Raw genomic sequence first — 22,487 nt, 5'->3', positions numbered from 1 at the left:
TGTGAGAGGGCTTCTCGTCAGGGAAGAGTTCACTTTCCGTGGGTCGTGCTGTCGAGTTTCACAATCTGGTCAACTCACGAATGACACCTCAGACTTTCCACGTAGCCTACTTATTCCTTGACCTTGAGCTACTGGACTAACGTGAATTTCCCTGCTAGGGATGAATAAAGTATTCTCTATCTCTATCTATCTATTCATGGTGTAGTAGGCGGAAGTTCTATGAACAAGTTAGTAATTATAGTGTGCTGCTGAACAGGTGTGCACAATTACCGGTAAATCAGTAATTGTTGCCACTTGACAGGTGTGCTCAATTAAAATACTTCCACACTTATAATATAGGCTTGATTTTTTTTTTGCATCTGCTTGACATCTATAATTATTTTTGACATTCAGTTTAGACATACCTGGCTGTAGTTTTTTTGGTTTTTGTAAATGTCTGTACCAGAAAATATTGTTTTCTGTACATGTGCTGTAGTCACCATCTTCCTGCCTTATTTTGAAATTCTCCTTGCAGTATTTCCCCAACTCATTTTCCCAGCATTACACACATGACAGTTCATGATTTACATTGAATTTAATAGTGAGCTAATTATTAAGGTCATTTCAGTAGATTTTTAAAAAGAAAAGAGATGAACAAATGCTCAGAGGGTTACAAGAATTTTATTGTCAAGGCAGTGACATCTCAATACAAAACACTTGACACGTGAACCAACATTCAAGTAAACCAACTAAAGCTGTTCCCAGTTGTGTTGCAAATGGTGCAATCGTGTGATCCCTGAACCCATTTTTACTTTGTTAAGTGCACTCTTTAGCTCGATGAAACTTGTGCTAGAAGAGGGTTTCGTTCTTTGACAAACATCAGAGGTAGCCAGTGAAATGAGGGAATGTTTAATCAACCTCCTCAATGGTTGGTCCAGAGGAGCCACCACCAGGAGCGGCACCACCGGCTCCAGGGAAGCCGCCGGGCATGCCCTCTGGCATACCACCGGGCATGCCGCCGGCGCTCTGGTACAGCTTGGTGATGATGGGGTTGCACACCTTCTCCAGCTCCTTTTGCTGATGCTCATACTCATCCTTCTCTGCGGTCTGCAGAATACAGAAAGCATATTTTAGTGTTCAACCTTAGTATTGAAATCCATGTAGTCATGAGGGGGAAAAAAAAGAAGAAATGGCCATTTACCTGGTTCTTGTCAAGCCAGCTGATGACCTCGTTGCACTTGTCAAGGATCTTCTGCTTGTCGTCCTCACTGATCTTGCCAGCCAGCTTCTCGTCCTCCACAGTCGACTTCATGTTGAAAGCGTAAGACTCCAGGCCGTTCTTGGCCGACACCTTGTCGCGCTGGACATCGTCCTCTGCCTTGTATTTCTCTGCTTCCTGGACCATGCGCTCAATGTCCTCCTTGCTGAGACGACCTGTCAATCACAGCCATGATTAATCACCTGTTCAGATAACACTGGACATGTTCAGTTAAAATAAACTGGTTCAGCAGCATTTTGTACCCTTGTCGTTGGTGATGGTGATCTTGTTTTCCTTTCCAGTGCTCTTGTCGATAGCAGAGACATTCATGATGCCGTTGGCATCAATATCAAATGTCACCTCAATCTGGGGAACACCGCGAGGAGCAGGGGGGATGCCTGTGAGCTCAAATTTACCCAGCAGGTTGTTGTCCTTGGTCATGGCACGCTCACCCTCATAGACCTGTGGGAGAATACATGGTTAGATCATTATGAAATCTGTCCACAGTTCTGGGAGGTTGTCTTTGCTCTCAGTGGAAACTATGAACAGCACAGATCATGGTTGTGTTTACCTGGATGAGCACACCAGGCTGGTTGTCAGAGTAGGTGGTGAAGGTCTGGGTCTGCTTGGTGGGAATGGTGGTGTTACGTTTGATCAAGACGGTCATGACGCCTCCAGCTGTCTCAATACCCAGAGACAGAGGGGTGACGTCCAGAAGCAGCAAGTCCTGCACGTTCTCAGACTTGTCACCAGACAGGATGGCAGCCTGGACAGCTAAAGACAAACAGGTTATGTCAAGAAGTTACACAGCTCAAGGTCACCAACAGTGCTGATGATTGGCTACTATGATCATCGCATCATTAAAGTTAACACAACTTAAAACTGTACATAGATATCATTGGACCCCTAGTAAGCTACACAGAGCGGGCCTCAGACCAACTGGCCTGTGTTGGAGGTGCTCAGCTCACGAGGGCACTTATCTGCACATGGTATGGGACTGTAGACCAATTAAAAAATTCTGGACTGAGTTCTGCCTATGTCTGAGCAAAATAACTAGAACTCGTATAGAGCCGGACCCTGCTGTCTGTCTTCTGGGTATCTTTTCCAGGCTTGCGAACCAGGCAACTAATAAATGGCTAGCAATAGCCTTTACTGTTGCTAAGAAGCTACTATATTGCCATTGGAAAGGCGCATCAGCTCCTAGTATCCAAGTCTGGTTCAATGTACTCATTAAAATAGCAAAACTGGAAAGAGTCATATATTGTAACACGAATTCTGTGGATAAATATGAAAAAATGTGGTCTTGTTTTCCAACTGCTATGGAATGAGTGGGGGAAAAAGAGGTAGAGAGAAAAAGAATTTGGTGTGGCAGTATCGTCCCCGTTTGTGATTTTGTGATAGAACTATGGTGCCCATTTTGATATCATGTCTTTGTACATACCTGTTTTTGGTTGTTTGTTTATCTACTTATTTTTGTTCTGTCATGTATTTTTTATTTTATTTTTTATTTTTTCTCTGTTGTCGATGTGACTGGCTGTTCTGTTCTCCTTTACTGATTGTATTTTCTTTTGACTGTATTTTCTTTTGACTGTATTTTCTTTTGTGAAAGAAAAAAAAAAGAATCATCGCATTTGAATCATTTGTGGCCTATGAAGCTGGTGAGTGTCATGTAGTAGATAAATATATATAGATAAATATATATTTATATGAATATAGATATATAGAGATATAAATATCTATCCTCTATTTATCTATATATATTTATCTACCACATGACACTCACCAGCGCCATAGGCCACAGCTTCATCAGGATTGATGCTCTTGTTTAGTTCCTTTCCATTGAAGAAATCCTGCAGCAGTTTCTGGATCTTGGGGATACGGGTGGAGCCGCCGACCAACACGATGTCATGGATCTGCCCTTTGTCCATCTTGGCGTCACGGAGAGACTTCTCCACGGGGTCGAGGGTGCCACGGAAGAGGTCAGCGTTGAGCTCCTCGAAGCGAGCCCTGGTGATGGAGGTGTAGAAGTCAACTCCCTCGTACAAGGAGTCGATCTCGATGCTGGCCTGGGTGCTGGAAGACAGTGTACGCTTTGCCCTCTCACAGGCGGTGCGCAGACGACGGACGGCCCTCTTGTTGTCGCTGATGTCTTTCTTGTACTTGCGCTTGAACTCGGCGATGAAGTGGTTGACCATGCGGTTGTCGAAATCTTCTCCACCAAGATGAGTATCTCCAGCAGTGGACTTGACCTCAAAGATACCATCCTCAATGGTCAGGATGGAGACATCGAAGGTGCCACCACCAAGATCGAAAATGAGAACGTTCCTTTCTGACCCAACCTGAAATTAAATCAATGATACCATTTTTTAAAGCTACCCATTTGATGAACTACCTAAATTAATTCATACACTGATTAATAAACAAAATTGCAATTGTTTCAAGTTGAATTTACCTTCTTGTCAAGACCATAGGCAATGGCAGCAGCAGTTGGCTCATTGATGATACGCAAAACGTTCAGGCCAGAGATTGTGCCGGCATCCTTGGTAGCCTGGCGCTGAGAATCATTGAAGTAGGCGGGCACGGTAATAACAGCATTGTTGACAGTCTGAAAAGAGAAGAAACGACAACCCAAGTCAATCATCAGAATTCACATCCAAGTGGTGCAGTTTTCAGAGCCATGCTAAATTACTTACTTTTCCGAGGTAGGCTTCAGCGATTTCCTTCATCTTTGTCAGCACCATGGAAGAGATCTCCTCTGGGTAGAAGGACTTGCTCTCTCCCTTGTACTCGACCTGAACCTTAGGGCGCGTGTTGTCGTTGATGACATTGAATGGCCAGTGCTTCATGTCTGACTGCACAACGCCATCGTCGAATCTGCGGCCAATCAGTCTTTTGGCATCTGTAAGAAACAAGAGATTTTTGTGTTTAATATCAAAAGATTCTGCTACAGAATGGATTTCCATTGAGAAGTTCACTCAGACATCCAAGGAAGGTTTGTGCCATCTTTGGTCTTTCAACCTCTGGTGGAAACTACGAATGGCAGGAAAAAGCATCATCACAGTGATAAGTTCTTTGATAGGGCAGTGCGTCTTGGATCATTCTTGTCACAGTCAATAAAAAGTTCAATTTGCACAGGTGCCAACCACCATAAGTGAGTGTGGATGACTCATCAATTCCCAATTATTCTCAAAGCAAAAAAAATCCTGCCAACTTTCAGCAGGCAAGTGTGCCAAGAATGATGCAAAACAAACTCGCCATCGTTGAATATAAGACTTAATTCTTACCGAAGACTGTGTTGGTGGGGTTCATGGCAACCTGGTTTTTGGCTGCATCTCCAATCAGCCTCTCTGAATCTGTGAAGGCCACATAGCTGGGTGTGGTCCTGTTGCCCTGGTCATTGGCAATGATCTCAACTTTGCCATGCTGGAACACACCAACACAGGAGTAGGTGGTCCCAAGATCAATACCAACTGCTGGTCCCTTAGACATGTTTCCTAGAAGAGGAAAAAGAGAAAAAAAGCAGCATTCATTAGTGAGTCACATTACATTTTGTGATTAGTGAGCCCATCATAGTGAGGCTAAATCATGTAATATTTGCATTAGCCTTTGTTGCTGCCTTTTATTATTAACTTTTACACTAGACCTAAATAAATAAGGTTCAGCAATGTTAAATAATAAATGTACTCATATCTTAGTTGCATCAATGACAGGTGCATAAATAACAAAAAATAAACTTAACACAATAATGTAACAAAAATAAAAACACATTTTAGCAAATAAGCCTTTGCTGGCCTTCATGGAGCATCTTACACCAAGGGCCTACCGCCTGCTGAAATTACGCAGTGAGGAAGCATGGCGGTAGGTCCGGCCATGTGATAATGACGCATCAAGTTTACCACTGCAAGATCATACCGGAAATGGGCAAAACCAACTTCAATATACGTACAACACAATCAAGCCTACACTGAATAAGCTTAATCATTCAGCAGACATACCAAAACTGCGAGATGACCAATCAAAAATGATAAAATTACGGTGCTCAGTGATGCAAAAAGGCTTTTGTTCTGAAAATATTTAACCGGAAGTGTGATTAATCCCGCCGCCTTGACGCTGGGTGTTCGAGAACATTCTCGAACATCCCCTCCCCCACCCGCTCCACTCTGCTAAGATGCTAACGTTAGCTCGTGCACCAACTGATCTCGTGATTGAAGCCCTAGCGTGAGCATACAAGACGTTATTTCGACTCAATTTGTCAAAATAATTCGTGACCAACGGTTTTCACACGAAGACAAAAGTAAAGCAATATTTCTGTGAGAAAACGGCAATGGCGAGTGAGCAAAATCTCAAGGTTACTGCCGCCGTTGAAATAAACCACGAGGCAAAATGTCACAATGATTTCTTTAACAAGCTGGGCTAAAAGAAGAGTAACTTACCGAAAAGCTGAACCGTGTATGACTGTAGATGTTGTTGGGATGGAGGGCGGCAAGGCTGACTTGTCCCGGCCGGTATGAGAAGGGAAAGGAGGACAGAGATACCGCGGGACCTTATATATTGCCGGCAAAGCAGCCAATCACAGGCCGCGTCCTTGAGTCTTTCCGCAACGGTCCACCAATGGCCGTTGGCCGACGCCGTGACGATTTCAAACCGCTTCCTGTTTTATTATCTGCATTTCGTAATTCTTGAGCATAACCGCATGGCTCGAGACGGCACAGTCATACTAGAGACGGAGATCGACAAACAAGAATTACTTTCCAATGTTTTATGCCATCGTGCGTTTAGTTAAACACAAGAATAAGGTCACGGTGATCACTCAGGCGAAATGTAGAGAATGTAAAAATATAAATGCGTGGTTTTTGGAGCTGACCGGCGACTGAAAGGGAAACAAACGCCTAACGGAATGCATTAAATATAGTAGCCTAGATAGCCTATAGACTTTAATATTTACCCTTATTCCGTAGTCATGCTTTCAATGCTACCCATAATAATTTGTGTTGTGAATCAGTGACAGTATCTCAGAGGCAGGTGTGATGAGATGAGAGATTTATCCTCTACTGTTTATGAAGATGATTCTTGGCATATAACATCTCATGATGGCACTTTGTGAAAGACATCACTATGGATGCAGATAATATATGCAAAAACATTTTAATATTTCCATTAAACATCAGTACATTCATTGTCTGTTTTAGCAAAATATATAATTTATTGGCACATAAGATATATACAATATTTATACATTACAGTACAATAAACAATGTCATCACATTCCTTTCAGTGTAAACATGCTCTCTTTTCACAAGTGCTGTAAAAAAGACTATTTAGCTTAATCTGTGCACACAGTGCCACATTGTTGCTGGTCGTTATAGCTCTGTCTCCTTTATGTTGGCTGCGGCTTGAGGTTGAGGAGTTTGCTCTCTATTTGCAATCTCTGCTGCTGTCATTGCGCCCATGTTTACCACTGAAGTTGGTTCTTCCACGACGTACTTTGTGAATGCTGTGTTGAAGATCCCTGAGGGAAAGAGAAAGAAAAAACATGTCACAATCAGTGACTCATTCCAGAAAGATCTTAAGTTGTCATGTTGAATTCAGGGCCCGGTTAGAAATTACTTGCAGTGGCTTGAAATTGAGCACCACAATGTAATTGATATGCTGTGTATCAAACTACAGTTTTATAAGATATTTTTAATAGAATGGAATCTGAATGAAAATCTGGACATGAGGAACTTTTATCTAGAGATGAAGTGAGAAATGTGTCTGTTCAGTGAGCAAACCCATTCCACCTAGCCATGTTTATGAGCTTTACTCATTTCCTGAAGCCAAAGGTTCCAGTCAATGATTAGGCTATCTCATTTAATTTTCAACCCACAAGATTTTTGTAAATGATTCATTTTTTTAATTTTACAACACATCTCAGTGGATGAGGAGGAATTCAAATCTCTGCAGTGAGTCTGTGCCAGCACTAACTTCTATGCTTCCTCTGCTCTGAAGTTTTAAACATCATGCTGAATTATCCTCGTACCTCTTCGTCTTTGTCCTTGGGAGTTCTTCTCGTCATGGCTCGACTTTGATTTACTGCTTTCCTCTGATGGATCCGATTCTTCATTTTCTGTGACAATAAAAACTGTCAGATATTTCTTAAACATACATTTCACAAAGAAAATACATGTTCTTGAGGTGTATGTTTATGCCCACAATATTAAAGCCTATGTAAACCCTAATTTAGCCTATATCTTTTTTTTCTTTCTTTCTTTCTTTGTAGGCCTATAACACAAATGAACCAAAAACAAAAGTAAAACCAGCACTAAGCGCATGCTTCATTCATTTATGGCTCTGCCCTGACTAAAGTTCAAACTAAGCAGCTTCAGTCTGATACCATGGGTGTGATAACAGAAACTGGAAATATGATCTTACCTCTCTTCCAGGCGATATGTGCTCTCCTCAGCTTGATGGCAATGAAAATGACCACCACCATAAGACAGACGATCAGACATGTCACCAGAAACACCAGTAATGATGAACTTCCTTCTCTTCCTATTCGCATGTCTTTATTGTCATCATTACTCCCTGGAAATAGACAGAACGCAGCTGTTATTCACCAAAACTTCAATCACGTTTAAATCCTGTTACAAAATGACAAGATGGTTTCTCAACCACACACTAGAGCTGGTTAACAGTGTGAAATTACCTGTTTTGTTCCTCTCTGTGCTGTTATTGTTATCGACCTCCTCTGTTGTCCCGAAGTCATCTGTCCAGCCTTCAAGAAAACATGAAGAGGGAGGAAAAGAATAATTAACACACTGAATGAAGCTGCTGCAGCCTAGGCCAGCCCTGTTTTCTGTCAACAACACATCCATAGTCGTTTAGAAATACCACTAGGTGGCATCCGACAGACACTTTACATTACATGAAGAGGATAGTGGATATCAGTACACTGCATACATGCATGAGCTGCAGCATTAGTGATGGTGTTCTTCATCACCCTATTGAGCCTGATAATAAGGTTTGTGTACCATCTGAACTAAATTAATACATTTTAACAAAATAAAAAAATGAAAAACCTAAGAAAAAAAAGTTGTGTGAGTGAAATGTTTTATTTTTTGTAGGCGACAGTTTCACTTTCACTTGCTAGGACAAGCACGTGAATATCTAATTGTTATTTCTGAGGTAAATATGTGTAATTTGTCATTTTGATTCATCGCTTAACAAACTGTTTTTTGAGTTGGGGTAACAAATCGTTGATGATGTTGTGCATGTATGGTGGAAAAGTTGTTCACCTACATGGAGCCTCATGCTCCCATCTTCAGAAATTATGAATACATCTCACACCACTGAGTTTCATGCTACAGTCTGTGACTTCCGCCACAGGAAACAAAACCAGTGGTATCACAACTACAGTGGGGGTTAAGCAACGGGTCTAAACACTTTGTGAAAGCTGAAATGTCTGTAATTTCCATCCCACATAGTGACAGTTCACATGAGGTGCACGTGTTAACGTTTTAGCAAACTTATAAGAGCTGTAGTAGATGCTAGACCCCGTGACGGCTCATTTATCAATGACACACTGTAAGGCATTTACACTATGACTTGATTGATGTGGCATTTACTTGTACATTGTCAAATAACATGAAATAACCTTTATTTTCTTGTTTTTTTGGGGGGACTAGTACTGTTTGTTTCGGAGGTTTCTCTGCACAAATGATAATCTGTCACTTAAATGCATAAATGAAAACAGTGTCACTCACCGGTGGTGTTGAGATGTGAGTCTGTGGATGTAGCAGGATCCACAGTGGCTGTAACTGTCTTTGGCTCATTGGAGGAGACAGGTGGTAACTTGGTGGAGCTGCCTGATGAAGACCCAGTCACATCTTTGTTTGGGAAGTACACTGTTGTCCTCCTCCCATGTGTGAACCAACTGGTTGTCGTTGACCCCTGAGGCCGAGGTGTGGGTGAAGTGGTTGTAGTACCGTAATGTTTTGCTTCTGTCACAGAAAAAAGGGGTTTAGGATTATTATATGACATAGAAACAGTAGGCCTATTCAAATCAATTCATGGAACCTCAAAGTCAAAAATGGCAACAACATCAGAACAGGAAACCAGAATATTTACAACAGAAAGAGGAAACGACATCGGTCTGTTTACTGGGGTCAACTTTCACAGTCTGGTGATGTGGACAGCGTCATGGAGAAACTCTTGAGAAAAAAACCCTTTCCAGTGTTTTCCCAGTTTTGTGACGACACGACTATGCTTTCACTGTTCCTCAATATCTCTCGTTATGCAGAAGTACTTTTATGTAAGCAAGATTCAGTGAAACCAAAGGCCATTTCAGGCAAATGGTTGAAATAGAGCGTGGAGATAGCAGTTTATACTCACTGTTTGGTCCAATTTTGACAAAGCGCATCAGGGGTTGTAAAAGCCAAGTTGGATGGTGAACCAGACATTTCACTGTGACTCTTTTCCCTGTTTTAACATGAAGAAAGTCTGTAGTGGTGTATTTTATATGGTCAGAATGGGCCTGGTGGGGGTGACCTGTGGAATGGGCAAACGTCATTAGTATCCAGTGACGATGATCAAAATAATGACTTACACTTTTCAAAGAATTTTAACTCCTCAATGATGGCATTCAAGATGAGTGTTGGGATATGTCATTAAAGATAATTAAAAGGGGGGCTGTTACTGTATCAGGGCTTAAAATAACATCTGCCATCCCACCTAATGTGGGAAATGATGCATGTTACTGTGGCAGATGAGCCCACTCTGTGGTCTCTGAGTCTACATCTGACATTTACATAAGTGCAGCCCCCATTAACAAGAAGTCTAGTAAGTTTGTTGGCACCTCTTATTTGTTCACATATGTGCATCAACACAAAACCACTGGATAAAACATAAACCACAAGGTCAGGCTGGCCGTCTCACACATTTGTGCTACATGACCGAAATATCTTGATAAAACCACAGCGGAGTTCAGGTTGCCTAGAATAAAAACGAACGAGCTGCTGCACCAAAAATATGCTGCTATAGTTGGCAGGTGAAGCACCTCTGTGGTAATGTCATGTCACCTATAATGGCTCGCTTCAGCTCACTTCTTAATTACAGTGTAGCTTTTGCTGTTAATTCTCAGTTCACAACTTTGGTGATGAACAACTTACCAAGAATTTCAGCCCCGTTGTCCAGCATCCAGGAGATCTGTGGAGCGTGGTGGGTCGCTTCAGCACTGCATTTTATGATGGTCTGTCCTTCATGCTTTGTTACTGACATTTTGGGATAATCTTTAAAAGAATCAACACCAACATGTAATCAGTATCATGGCATGCTCATCCAGCTAACAGTTTGACAGTTTGTAACTCATAAATTTAAGCATTAAACTCACCCGCCACTGTCACCTGCACCCGCCTCTCTGCTGTTTTGTGGTGATACTGGTAGCATGTGTAGATGCCTCCATCGTTGAAGGTGACATTGGAAATGCTGATGGCGAATTCTGTGACAGACAGTGTGTTAATGCTGTAGCGTTTGTCGTTTACAGCTGGAGACAAGTGACAGAACAAAAAAAAAAAAAAAAAAAAGATGTTGGTGCAAAATTCTGAGAGATTCTTGCAATTTGTCAAACAGCAATTTATGTTGCTGCTGATACTTTAAAGCTCAACATTATGTGATATTCACCTTTAATGCGATTGAAGAACATAACGTGTCCTTGTGGGTTCTTCCATTCCACGTTGGCCTTGTGAGCGTCAGTGACTGGACAGCTTAAACTGAGTGTATGACCTTTAATCACTGTCACCCGCTCCAACAGCGCAAGTGAACCTGGAATTGAATAAATAGTAAAAATGTATGTTATTATAAAATTCATGCTGACATAATATTCATTTCCACACCAATGGTTTGGTAGCACATGACTCGATTAACAATAGTCGACTGGAATTAAAAAAGAGGTGGAGTAGTGAAAGTTTCCCTCCCTCGCACACAGAGGTGTCCACACTTTCTCACACTTTGACTCATCTACTCCACTCTGGGCGGTGACGGTGTGTTTGAGTGTGAATATATATGTGTGTGTATGCAGCTGCAAAAGATGCAGCCCTCCGCAGCAACCCCCCACTACCTCGTCCCACATCTAATGCCTTTCTGTTGTGACAGGAAGTGATGTGGTCACTTCTTTCATGCTGAGAAAAAATATACATTTGCAGTGGGTTGTTGGAGGGGGCTTCAGGGTCTGACGAGGTGTTTGGAAAACACATTGTGGGGGCACGTTGACGCCAGCCAAGGGGGCAGTGGGCTTTTTCCTACACATAGGTGTAATATGTGTACCTCACCTCAACAATGGAACAACAAGGTTTTGAGAGTTTCCTCTAAACCAGAGGTTCTCACACTGTCTCAAGGACCCCCGTACTGACGCAAACTGGACCCCCGAGTTTACAAGTTATTGTCAAAGGGTCCTCCGGCTAATAGGAATAGTGCTATTACTGTATTACAGAATGTGTTTTTAATCCATAACAGTCACATATTCTTTCATTTTGTTGTGCATTTTGCATTATGCGATTCTATGTTGGGGGCCCCAGAGACCCCCCTCAGTGACGCCTGGGGCCCAAGAACTTTTGAGAACCACTGTTCTACACTTAACGTCAGTGGCTTTGAGGATTTTCTTTTTAATGTTTTAAAACCTGATTCATAAAGAACATTTAATTCCACAGACAATACAATGTAAAATATATGCATCACATTAAATGTAATAAAATGGCACGGAGTCACGGTTACTGATGACTAAATTGTGTGATGTGTAATGCAATGTCTAAGAAAGTCTCAGCGAGAACAACAAACTTTTACAAACTTGGATTTGTCAGAGTCAGAAATTGTATTTCCCCCTAATTTTCTACCAAAATTAAAATATCAAACACAGCCTCAGAGAGATGAATACTATAGCTGCCAAGTCAACACTTCCAGTAGCTTTTCTTGATTATTTTCAGTTTCTTGTCTTATTTCAGCATTATCTACTTTACTTGTTGACTGTTACCGGCTGTTGAAATGAAAAGTAAAGACACTCACCCTGTATGAGGAGCACGAAGACGCAGAGCTGCAGCTTCAGTTCCATCTCTGTCGCTCAATAACAATCACACTGTTGCATTTCCTCCTCTCTTGATCTATTTGTACTTGACTGAGGGACCTTCCGTGACATCACTGCTCTGTGGTTTCCACAGAGCTTTTTCAGTTTGAGGTAGTATTTTCATACAATTCCTACAATAAACTAAAAGTAAATAATACAATTTTATCTAGCCTATTTAATTGTTTTTCAGACAAATAAGTACACCCAGTAGCTTGTTTTTGCCAAAGAACACTCTTGGTTTGAAAATACCTTAAATGTTTAAGCTTAGTACTTAAGTATTTAAGCAAATAAGTAACCCTAACCCTCACCCATTTTTGTTTTTTGTGTTTCACACATTTTTATGTTTTCATAAATGTCCCTGTAATGTCATGTGTAAATTATCTTAATAGTTTTATATACACATCTTTGGGGGGAATTGTTTCCTACTGTACAAAGGGGGAAGAACCATGTATGGTAACTTCACTGACCTTGAACTTAAGGGGGGAAAAAAAGAAAGAAACTGAAACTAACAACAAAAATAAAACCCTTCTTAAACCCCCAATAATGGTCCAGGGTAAAGAATTTGGAAGTACCCAAGTAAGGGATGGACTTCTAATATGTCATGTTCATCCCACTGAATGTGGTACCTAACCCAGCAATAATTTTTTTGTGTGTGTGAAAAAATTACAACACTAATATTCACTGTTTTCATAACAAAAACTGTGTTTCATGTATTATCATTACTGCTTTTTGTTCTATTGTTTTGTTATTATTCTTTAGCTATAGACACAGAAAATATACAGTTGTGGTTGTCTTAAGCTGAAATCAGAAAATTAACAACTAAAGTCAACTCCTCATCAAATATTTGAGGGATGTTTTAGTAAAGGACAACTCTGGACCAACAAGTCAACAACAATGTGATGTTGTCCAGAGCACTAACTTAGTCAACCAACTAGAACTGTTTGTCAGTCATAGTGAGGTTTAACCTCTTGACCTTCAGGTTGAGGGGCTGCGAATAAACCTCGGCCTAGTTTCCTGAGCAGTGGTCAGCTGAGTCAAAGCCACCTGTGTGAGCTGCTGAACACAGAGTTGTAAAGGAAAGTGACTGCTCTCATTCAGATTGTGGTAGAAATTGAGCGCATACAGTGGTTAAAGAAGCATTAAGGGACACCCAGACTCTCCTTCTGTTGTTATTTTTAGGTTGACATTTCAGTTTTCCAGTGAAATCTTTCAGTTCAGTAAACAATGTGATGTTAACATACATGCACAAAGTCTTAGGTGATCCATGGATGCTTCATCTAGTTACCACCAGATCTGAACTTCCACTATTTATCTAAATAACTTAGCAACATCTACCAAATAAATTAGCCTGACAGAATCACTGGAAGAAACTGTTTTACTGCCACTATTCACTTGAACAGAAAAAACAGGTATTGGGTACCAGCAGTAACATGCAGTGTAGGCGTTACAGTATATGATCTCTGATATTTCCAGCCCGGCTGTGGGAAATAACAACAGACTATCATTTCCTCTTTGATCTCTCTGTAAGTGTTACATTAAAGTTGAACTTTCAAATAAAATGGAAGTTAACCATCAAAACTCCAACTATTGTCTGTATTTTGCGATTCTCATATGCAGTTGTTTAAAACCGATGACCCAGAACCTGATAGGAGATTCCTCATTTACTGAAAATTAACTGTTCTGTTGTCAAATGGACAACATGATGACACTGGTACTGATATGAAGAAGGATGATGGTAACGCAGCAGCAGTTTGACTTGTGATGATGGCATCAGATGACAAAGTGACTCATTAAATGTCCAAAATAATCCAGTAACCTGTGATACTATTATTACAAAAAATAAAAGTCCCTCTGTTGTAAGGATGAAGCTACAGTTTACGGGATACCACGTGTCATAATTTGACACGTGGTAGATTTTAACAACATAGCCCAAAATAGGTGTAAGAATGAATGCACGTCAAAATGAACACTAGTGTACGTTGATAGTGGAATATAAAGTCATTGAAATCCACACTGTTACTTCCTCATTTCCACATTATGATTGCACCACAGGCTGTGATCATCACATGGTCAAGACTGTTTTTGTGACAATATGACTGATTGTTGTTTATAGTATATTGGTTAATTCACCTGATTAAAAACATTTAACATTCAAATTAATTGACCTGTAATGAGGTTTTCAAGCAAACACTGATAATTAGACAGTTATATTACAGCCTGTTTATCATTCCTGTCAGGGAAGGTTGCTTCTTTATCTCAACTGAAACTTCAGCAGTCTTCGAGGAAAGCCCTGGAACTTTCCTCTGCTTTTTCATCTCTCTTTACTCTAAGACTTTCTTTTTTTTTTTTTTTTAGCTGTCCAGGTTTTAGCCAATCAGATGAGGAGGGCTCCCAGGGAACGATAAGACTGAGGCAGAATGTACTGGAAGCTCACTGCTGTTCTGTCAGCTGATTGGCTCACGCACCACTGGGGAAGCTTGTGTAGCAGAAGTGAGGCCGGCATCGGCTGCCTGTGTTTATCTGCTGGAGGAGTCAGACTGCGGCAGTCCAACACCAAAACATCATCCAGGTAGGACCACAATGTCTTTCAATGGGCTCTTACATGTGTGGTCATGCTTTCAAAGCCAAACAGTCCATATATAGGATGTGTGGTTATAACTTTATAGTCACATTATTCATGTTTTTCCTCCTTTCTATCACAATAAATATTCTTATGTCATTCATTTAGATGCATGTAGCAAGCATCTAAATGTAGCATGATCTTTCTGTCATGTCTTTATTGTTTATTTCATATTTATTTAACTACTAATCTTATCACAAACTACTTATCTTTATCACAAAAAATCTTGAATCAAAAAGTTAATCACTTGTTATTCAATGAGACATATAATAATGCTACTGTGACAATGGTCTTATTACCAATCCATAAATATTGGTGCTGAAGTAGCTTTATACAGTAGCTGGGCAACTTTGTCCTTCAGTTACAGGCAGTGGGAGGAGGAGGTGTGAGTGCCTGTCTCTTCCAGCTGGTCCAGAGATCAGCACTTTGGAAAGAGCTCCAGCATGATGCTGCAGAATGCTCCCTGGTCCAGGACCTTGGCCTAGTTCTGGCTCCTGGACATAAGAGCTTCACAATCCTGCTCTGCACAAACTGGTGCAAACAAATGTAGATTGCACTGTAATATATGCCGAAACACTTTTACCAGGGGCCTTTTTAACCTGTCTCCCAAAGCCACTTTAACTTTTTAGGTTGTGGAAATATTGTGTTTCCACAGCTTAGCATTACCTGCCTTCTACTAACATCTGATCCCTGGCAAACTCCATGTATAACAGCTCATCCACCTGAAAGATGACAGGGCTGTTGGAGTAGATAGATTTTCTGTTAAATGTCATTATAAATACAAATACATAGAAATATTAATACATATTGATACATTTAACAAACATGTATTTCTTACAATTATGATTGTGATGATTGATGATTTGCATATACGACTAAACTTGAAACTACTTTATTTAGGCTAGTGCTCTTAGTAACATGTGCAGGTAGACTTCACAGCCATATCCACTAAGTGTTATTGCCCCCTGCTGGAATAACACTAACCTTGAATTGTTTTTCTTGTTCAGTGCAGTCATGTCCAAAGGACCAGCAGTTGGTATTGATCTTGGGACCACCTACTCCTGTGTTGGTGTGTTCCAGCATGGCAAAGTTGAGATCATTGCCAATGACCAGGGCAACAGGACCACACCCAGCTATGTGGCCTTCACAGATTCAGAGAGGCTGATTGGAGACGCAGCCAAAAACCAGGTTGCCATGAACCCCACCAACACAGTCTTCGGTAAAAACAGAGTGAAATGATATGTCTGATGAAATATTGATTTCTTCCTAATGACTTCATGCAGTCAGTACCAGATCACATGGGTGCATAAAATAACTATGGCCATGTGTTAAAATGATGTGAAAATTAAAGTATAAAAAAAAAACCTGAAAAAAGGTGTCGTTTTTCTATCATATTTGTTCCTTCGGTTTGCAGATGCTAAACGGTTGATCGGCAGACGGTTTGAAGATCCAGTAGTTCAGTCTGACATGAAGCACTGGCCATTTAATATTATCAGTGATAGTGGACGCCCCAAAGTGGAAGTTGAATATAAAGGTGAAACCAAAAGCTTCTACCCAGAAGAGATCTCATCTATGGTACTGACAAAGATGAAGGAGATTGCTGAAGCCTACCTGGGGAAGGTGGGTCTACTAAATGAGTCTAAAATAATAACATGTGAGACGATCAACAGTACTGTCAGAGTGTTGATTAAAACACATGTCTTCATTTCCTCAGTCAGTGTCAAACGCTGTAATCACAGTACCTGCATACTTCAATGACTCTCAACGTCAAGCAACAAAGGATGCTGGAACCATCTCTGGTCTAAATGTGTTGAGAATCATCAATGAGCCCACTGCAGCAGCTATCGCTTATGGTTTGGACAAGAAGGTGAGATTTCGGTCAAAAGTAGATATACCCATGATTTATATCATGGCTGACATCTGTATATCTTTTTCTCCAGGTTGGGTCAGAGAGGAACGTTCTCATCTTCGATCTTGGTGGTGGCACCTTCGATGTCTCCATCCTGACCATTGAAGATGGTATCTTTGAGGTCAAGTCCACTGCTGGAGATACTCATCTTGGTGGAGAAGATTTCGACAACCGCATGGTCAACCACTTCATCGCCGAGTTCAAGCGCAAGTACAAGAAAGACATCAGCGACAACAAGAGGGCCGTCCGTCGTCTGCGCACCGCCTGTGAGAGGGCAAAGCGTACACTGTCTTCCAGCACCCAGGCCAGCATCGAGATCGACTCCTTGTACGAGGGAGTTGACTTCTACACCTCCATCACCAGGGCTCGCTTCGAGGAGCTCAACGCTGACCTCTTCCGTGGCACCCTCGACCCCGTGGAGAAGTCTCTCCGTGACGCCAAGATGGACAAAGGGCAGATCCATGACATCGTGTTGGTCGGCGGCTCCACCCGTATCCCCAAGATCCAGAAACTGCTGCAGGACTTCTTCAATGGAAAGGAACTAAACAAGAGCATCAATCCTGATGAAGCTGTGGCCTATGGCGCTGGTAAGTGTTAAAGACCCACTCCCATGAAAATTGTGTTTTTCGTGCTTTTCACATGTTCCTGTGGCATTTTTCTTGTGTTAGAGCACATATCAGCAGAAAAGGAAGTGCAAAATTGCATTTCTGAGTTTTTCTGCCTTCAAATTGCTGTGAACCAATGGCAGACGCAAACTGGCAGTTTCAGGGAGACTGGAGCTGACGTGTCACAGCTCCAGGGGAGGGCACTAGTGCTACAAGCTCCCGCCCGCTCTGCATCTGGCTCAGAGGTGAAAGCCTTGACAGCTCGGTGTAGCTGTAAAGGTATAACAGGTATAGCTCACCTGGTTGAGCAGCTTGCACCGTGAGCAAGGACTATGCTCCAGTCTGGGATCAAATCCCAGTGTGGAGTTTTACGCTAAATGCGCTGAATCTGTAATTGTACAACGTCCAGCTGTCAGCGAGCGGGGGTGGGGTGCGAGGAGGTGGCTGGGCGGGTGCAGAGCAGCGCAGTCTCCGTCCACCCTCCAGAGGTGCATTGCTTATGTGCATTGCTAATGAGCTGGTTTTAAAATTACCGAAAAGGGTCGCGGGAGTGGGACTTTAAAGGGACAACGAGGAGTTTTGGAAAAGCGAAGCGTTTTCACACTACATTTATGAGCCTCCGCGGGCACCGTGAAATTCTTTGACCAGCGCAAGACAGACTCATGTTTTCATTCATCAAGAATTAAAGTCCGAGGTTCGAAGACGATCACATACCCGACCATAAACAGCGATTCGGCGGCGTTATGCTCATGACTCGCCGCGAAACCGAAAGTAAGGAAACGCTGGTTGGCTCGACCAGCATTTCCGCCACCACTAATAATAACAAAATAACAATAGAGACAAAACAATATATTTATCGAAAATGGGCCCATTAACAAGTGTGGGTAGCGGAGATTCATCCACGTTAACGTGAGACTTTTTTATTGTAGCAGAATTTTTCGTTCTGCCACTGGAGAAACTCCTCGTTGTCCCTTTATGACACACCCTATCATTTTATTTCTCCTTGCATAATCATCAGCATATTCATAATATCTGACCTAACCCACTTAGTAGCCATTTGTAAATGAAGGTCTAACATTATTTTTTGTCTCTCTAGCTGTCCAGGCTGCCATCCTGTCTGGTGACAAGTCTGAGAACGTGCAGGACTTGCTGCTTCTGGACGTCACCCCTCTGTCTCTGGGTATTGAGACAGCTGGAGGCGTCATGACCGTCTTGATCAAACGTAACACCACCATTCCCACCAAGCAGACCCAGACCTTCACCACCTACTCTGACAACCAGCCTGGTGTGCTCATCCAGGTAAACACAACCATGATCTTTGCTGTTCATAGTTTCCACTGAGAGCAAAGACAATCTCACAGAACTGTGGACAGATTTCATAATGATCTAACCCTGTATTCTCCCACAGGTCTATGAGGGTGAGCGTGCCATGACCAAGGACAACAACCTGCTGGGTAAATTTGAGCTCACAGGCATCCCCCCTGCTCCTCGCGGTGTTCCCCAGATTGAGGTGACATTTGATATTGATGCCAATGGAATTCTTAATGTCTCTGCTATCGACAAGAGCACTGGAAAGGAAAACAAGATCACCATCACCAATGACAAGGGTATAAATGCTGCTGAACCACCAGTTTTATTTTAACTGAACATGTCCAGTGTTGTCTGAACAGGTGATTAATCATAGCTGTGATTTGACAGGTCGTCTCAGCAAGGAGGACATTGAGCGCATGGTCCAGGAAGCAGAGAAATACAAGGCAGAGGACGATGTCCAGCGTGACAAGGTGTCGGCCAAGAACGGCCTGGAGTCTTACGCTTTCAACATGAAGTCGACTGTGGAGGATGAGAAGCTGGCTGGCAAGATCAGTGAGGACGACAAGCAGAAGATCCTTGACAAGTGCAACGAGGTCATCAGCTGGCTTGACAAGAACCAGGTGAGGACTGCATGGTGTATTATATGTGATGTAGTAGTGGTGATCAATAGCAAGAAGGGTCTGGGACCTTTCTGGGTGTAGTTTGTATGTTCTCCCTGTATCTTTGTGGGATCTCTTCAGGTTCCTCCCACAGTCCAAAGACATGGACACTGGCTCTAAATGTAAGGTGTGTGTGTGTGTGCATTCATTCTTATGTGATACTGGCAACCTCCAGCTTGTACATCGCCCTCGTCCTATGTCAGTTGGGATCGTCTCCAGGTCCTCTGTATCCCATGCGTGGATGAGCAGTATTATATAGACAATGAATAAATGAATGGAGAATATCTGTTGTTATATCAACTCAAATGTTTTATTGTGATTGTTTAGCAGGATAGATGCTGCACAGACTGAACTGTTGCTCCAAATTGCAGGATTCTGCAGGATTACACATCTGCTAAACCACTTAGACTCTATTCATGTCACCAGAGAATAGTGATTCCATGTGTAACCACCAGTGTGGTGCTGTATTATCCTCACCTGTGTTGCAGGTATAATAGAGCTTAACATTTAGACTGTCAGGTAATTCCTTCTGAATATGAGAATGTGTGGTTTGATCTCTTTGTGCCAGACTGCAGAGAGGGATGAATATGAACATCATCAACAGGAACTGGAGAAAGTGTGCAACCCCATCATAACCAAACTGTACCAGAGTGCCGGTGGCATGCCTGGTGGGATGCCTGGTGGCATGCCTGGTGGGATGCCTGGTGGGATGCCTGGTGGCTTCCCAGGAGCTGGTGGTGCTCCTACTGGAGGAGGATCCACCGGACCGACCATTGAGGAGGTTGATTAAACATTCCCTCATTTCACTGGCTACCTCTGATGTTTGTCAAAGAACGAACCATCAAGGAAGTGGATTAATCAGCGTCTGTTATCTTTTACACCCCTGAGTAATAAATAAGCATGAACATTACCAGCGACATGGTGCGTTAAGCCAGACTAATGATGATAAATGATATTTGCTGCGTGAACCAATGAACCCATAAAGATCCTCAAGCAAACAGTCTGTGTGTTTTCTGTCACGTTTGCGTCCACAGGAATAAATCATGACTGAAGCATGTTTCTTGACAGGTGTGTTGTTGTTGTTGTTTTTTTGGTGACATGCTGTGACACATTTATCCACTTAATATGTTTACTGAGATGCTTCTTGCATCAGTGACCAAATTCTACAGTACAATATGTTCAGAATTTCAAACTATTGAAATATCTATATTACAGCAGAAGTAAGCGATATTTTTGTGTTAATATAAGTCTTAAATAGTTCTATCTTCCGACAGCAATCACTTACATAGAGTGTTTGGACCGAAACACGGGTCTGTCAGTCACTCTGCTCTGCTCTGAGCCGAGGAGAAAACTTTTCTTGTATCCTACAAGTTTTATCCAATGAGGAGAGAGAACGGCATGAAGGGCTGTGTGTGCAGCCAAGGGATGCGCGTGAATGTGGTGACGTAGGGACGAGGACCAATAGATCCATGACGAGGGCAGGGGCTGCTAACTCCATCGGCTGACAAGAAGTTATGGTGCGTTCAAGGCAACCCGTAACTCGTGTTTTTCTGACCTGTGAAGTCGTACCAGTTCGATCTGGTACAACTTCACGGGTCGGAAGTTACGAGTGGCCGTTATAGTGACTTTCACAGCCAACAGGTCGGAAAAACACGAGTTGGGTTGCCTGGAACGCTACAAAGTCGTAAGTCGTGACTTGAAGCTGTAACTTACGGTTTCAAAAGCGTGCCTGGAACGCAGCATTAGCCAAAACGACCGGATCGCTTACTTCTGCTTTAATATTGATGATAGTTAATGAACCCCCCAACGATGGTGACCAAGATCTAAGAGGATGAAAAATGCAGTATGACATATCTGAAGTTCATTGGAAGTTTTTGTTACTGTGGAAAGCACAAGATGTTACTAAGTTAAAAGATTACAGCATAGTGTAATTATTTATTGTATTATTAAAATATATTAGCAATGATGTTAAAGCTGACCATAGCCTCAACATCTCTCCTTATGATTTATACATGTAATCATTTTATTAGTCATTAAACTAGTTTTGGAACTCTTTAAATATGTTTAAATAATGTTTCATATAAAATTTGAAATTGACATAAATATATATTTAAAAATGTCAGTGCTATAACAAGTCAGCAGGGAAGAACTATGCTTTGTGAAATGTGTTGAGTTTCCCTCTGTCTGCAGGAGCTGTGCTCTTCATCTGCCCCTGCACCCTGACCTCCTTGAAACCAAACAGGAAGTCTGTCAAGCACAGAGCGCATACAGTATATTAAAAAAATAGTCGGTGATTTCCACACGGGAACCACTTAAGAGATGTAAGCTCCAGAATTTGCATTTTTCTTTATCGGTTCTTCCTTTCAACTTGTCTCGGATAAACTGATCAGCAGAGAACAGGCCTGTAGACTGAGAAACAGTACTGAGAAATGCAAAAGGAGGAAAGATAGTGAGGACGCCCACTGATGTAATACATGTAGGCTACATACAGAATTTCTAAGGGTGACATATAGGCTATGTAAACATAAAAAAATAAAACCACATGACATGCTGACGAGTCCATGACATAATTAAATTGTTTATCCATTTTAAAGCCTGTGAATGTGTGTTTATGATATACTGTGGGTTTCTAAACTGAGACTAACTTCCAGAATATGAAAGTAACCGTGTTGAAAAGTAATATGGGTTTTTTAATAAACTTGCATACATAAATAAGATGAATATCATCTTTTACCAAATAAGAATCATCATATATGATGTGAATTTACTACCTGTGACATACCATCATTCATGCTATTTGGACATGTCCCTATATTACATTTCTGTATGGTTTCAGGACCAGAGAAATGTTTGATTAAAGAGAAACAAAGGCAAAGAAAGATTGTGTTGTGAAGAGAGAAAGGAGGCCTCTGTTCACAGCCTGAGCCTATATCTGCAAGCACAGGCTTCAGCTGGTTCACTCAGGCTGGAAATTAGTAGCATGGTGTTAAACTAGGAAGCAATACAACGTCCCACACTGAATAAATCTCATTAATATTTCCAGACGGGGGCAGG

The 22,487-nt window shown here is 41.8% G+C and overlaps 3 protein-coding genes across 4 annotated transcripts; 1 reads left to right on the top strand and 2 right to left on the bottom strand.

The window, feature by feature from the left end:
• Positions 1 to 641: 641 nt before the first annotated feature.
• Positions 642 to 5,799, bottom strand: LOC310997166 (heat shock cognate 71 kDa protein). Its single transcript, XM_083986818.1, has 9 exons — positions 5,671 to 5,799; positions 4,522 to 4,731; positions 3,931 to 4,136; positions 3,690 to 3,842; positions 3,021 to 3,576; positions 1,809 to 2,011; positions 1,501 to 1,699; positions 1,181 to 1,413; positions 642 to 1,086 (listed from the first exon to the last, which is right to left on the bottom strand). The coding sequence occupies exons 2-9, from the start codon at positions 4,724 to 4,726 to the stop codon at positions 889 to 891; spliced, it is 1,953 nt and encodes a 650-aa protein (XP_083842944.1). The 5' UTR covers positions 4,727 to 4,731; positions 5,671 to 5,799; the 3' UTR covers positions 642 to 888.
• A 680-nt stretch (positions 5,800 to 6,479) lies between these two features.
• Positions 6,480 to 12,334, bottom strand: crtam (cytotoxic and regulatory T cell molecule; the record flags this gene model as incomplete). Of its 2 annotated transcripts, none has more annotated exons than XM_083987455.1 (10): positions 6,480 to 6,746; positions 7,257 to 7,343; positions 7,649 to 7,801; positions 7,923 to 7,991; positions 8,980 to 9,216; positions 9,608 to 9,763; positions 10,384 to 10,503; positions 10,605 to 10,757; positions 10,895 to 11,035; positions 12,272 to 12,334. In XM_083987455.1, the coding sequence occupies 10 exons, from the start codon at positions 12,315 to 12,317 to the stop codon at positions 6,598 to 6,600; spliced, it is 1,311 nt and encodes a 436-aa protein (XP_083843581.1). In that variant the 3' UTR covers positions 6,480 to 6,597. The 2 variants fall into 2 exon arrangements, with proteins under 2 accessions (XP_083843581.1, XP_083843582.1); XM_083987456.1 differs by having other exon boundaries at positions 10,605 to 10,712; positions 12,272 to 12,317.
• A 3,629-nt stretch (positions 12,335 to 15,963) lies between these two features.
• On the top strand, positions 15,964 to 20,223 carry LOC310996560 (heat shock cognate 71 kDa protein-like; the record flags this gene model as incomplete). The annotated part of the gene is made up of 8 exons (XM_083985983.1): positions 15,964 to 16,168; positions 16,364 to 16,569; positions 16,664 to 16,816; positions 16,890 to 17,445; positions 18,560 to 18,762; positions 18,872 to 19,070; positions 19,162 to 19,394; positions 20,002 to 20,223. 8 exons carry the CDS (start codon positions 15,964 to 15,966, stop codon positions 20,221 to 20,223), a joined length of 1,977 nt encoding a protein of 658 aa, XP_083842109.1.
• Positions 20,224 to 22,487: the final 2,264 nt, after the last annotated feature.

The sequence above is a fragment of the Trachurus trachurus genome, assembly GCF_905171665.1.
Source record: "Trachurus trachurus genome assembly, chromosome: 14".
Classification (NCBI taxonomy): Eukaryota; Metazoa; Chordata; class Actinopteri; order Carangiformes; family Carangidae; genus Trachurus; species Trachurus trachurus.
The sequence above is the reverse complement of the archived record's forward strand: the minus strand, read 5'-3'. Positions and strand labels throughout refer to the sequence as shown.

Coding starts and splice junctions, on each gene's coding strand:
- LOC310997166 (XM_083986818.1), bottom strand. CDS start 4,726: ATGTCTAAGGGACCAGCAGTTGGTATTGATCTTGGGACCACCTACTCC. Junction 3,577..3,689: donor CCTATGGTCTTGACAAGAAG/GTAAATTCAACT, acceptor ATTTAATTTCAG/GTTGGGTCAGAAAGGAACGT. Junction 2,012..3,020: donor AGCTGTGGCCTATGGCGCTG/GTGAGTGTCATG, acceptor GTTTGTCTTTAG/CTGTCCAGGCTGCCATCCTG.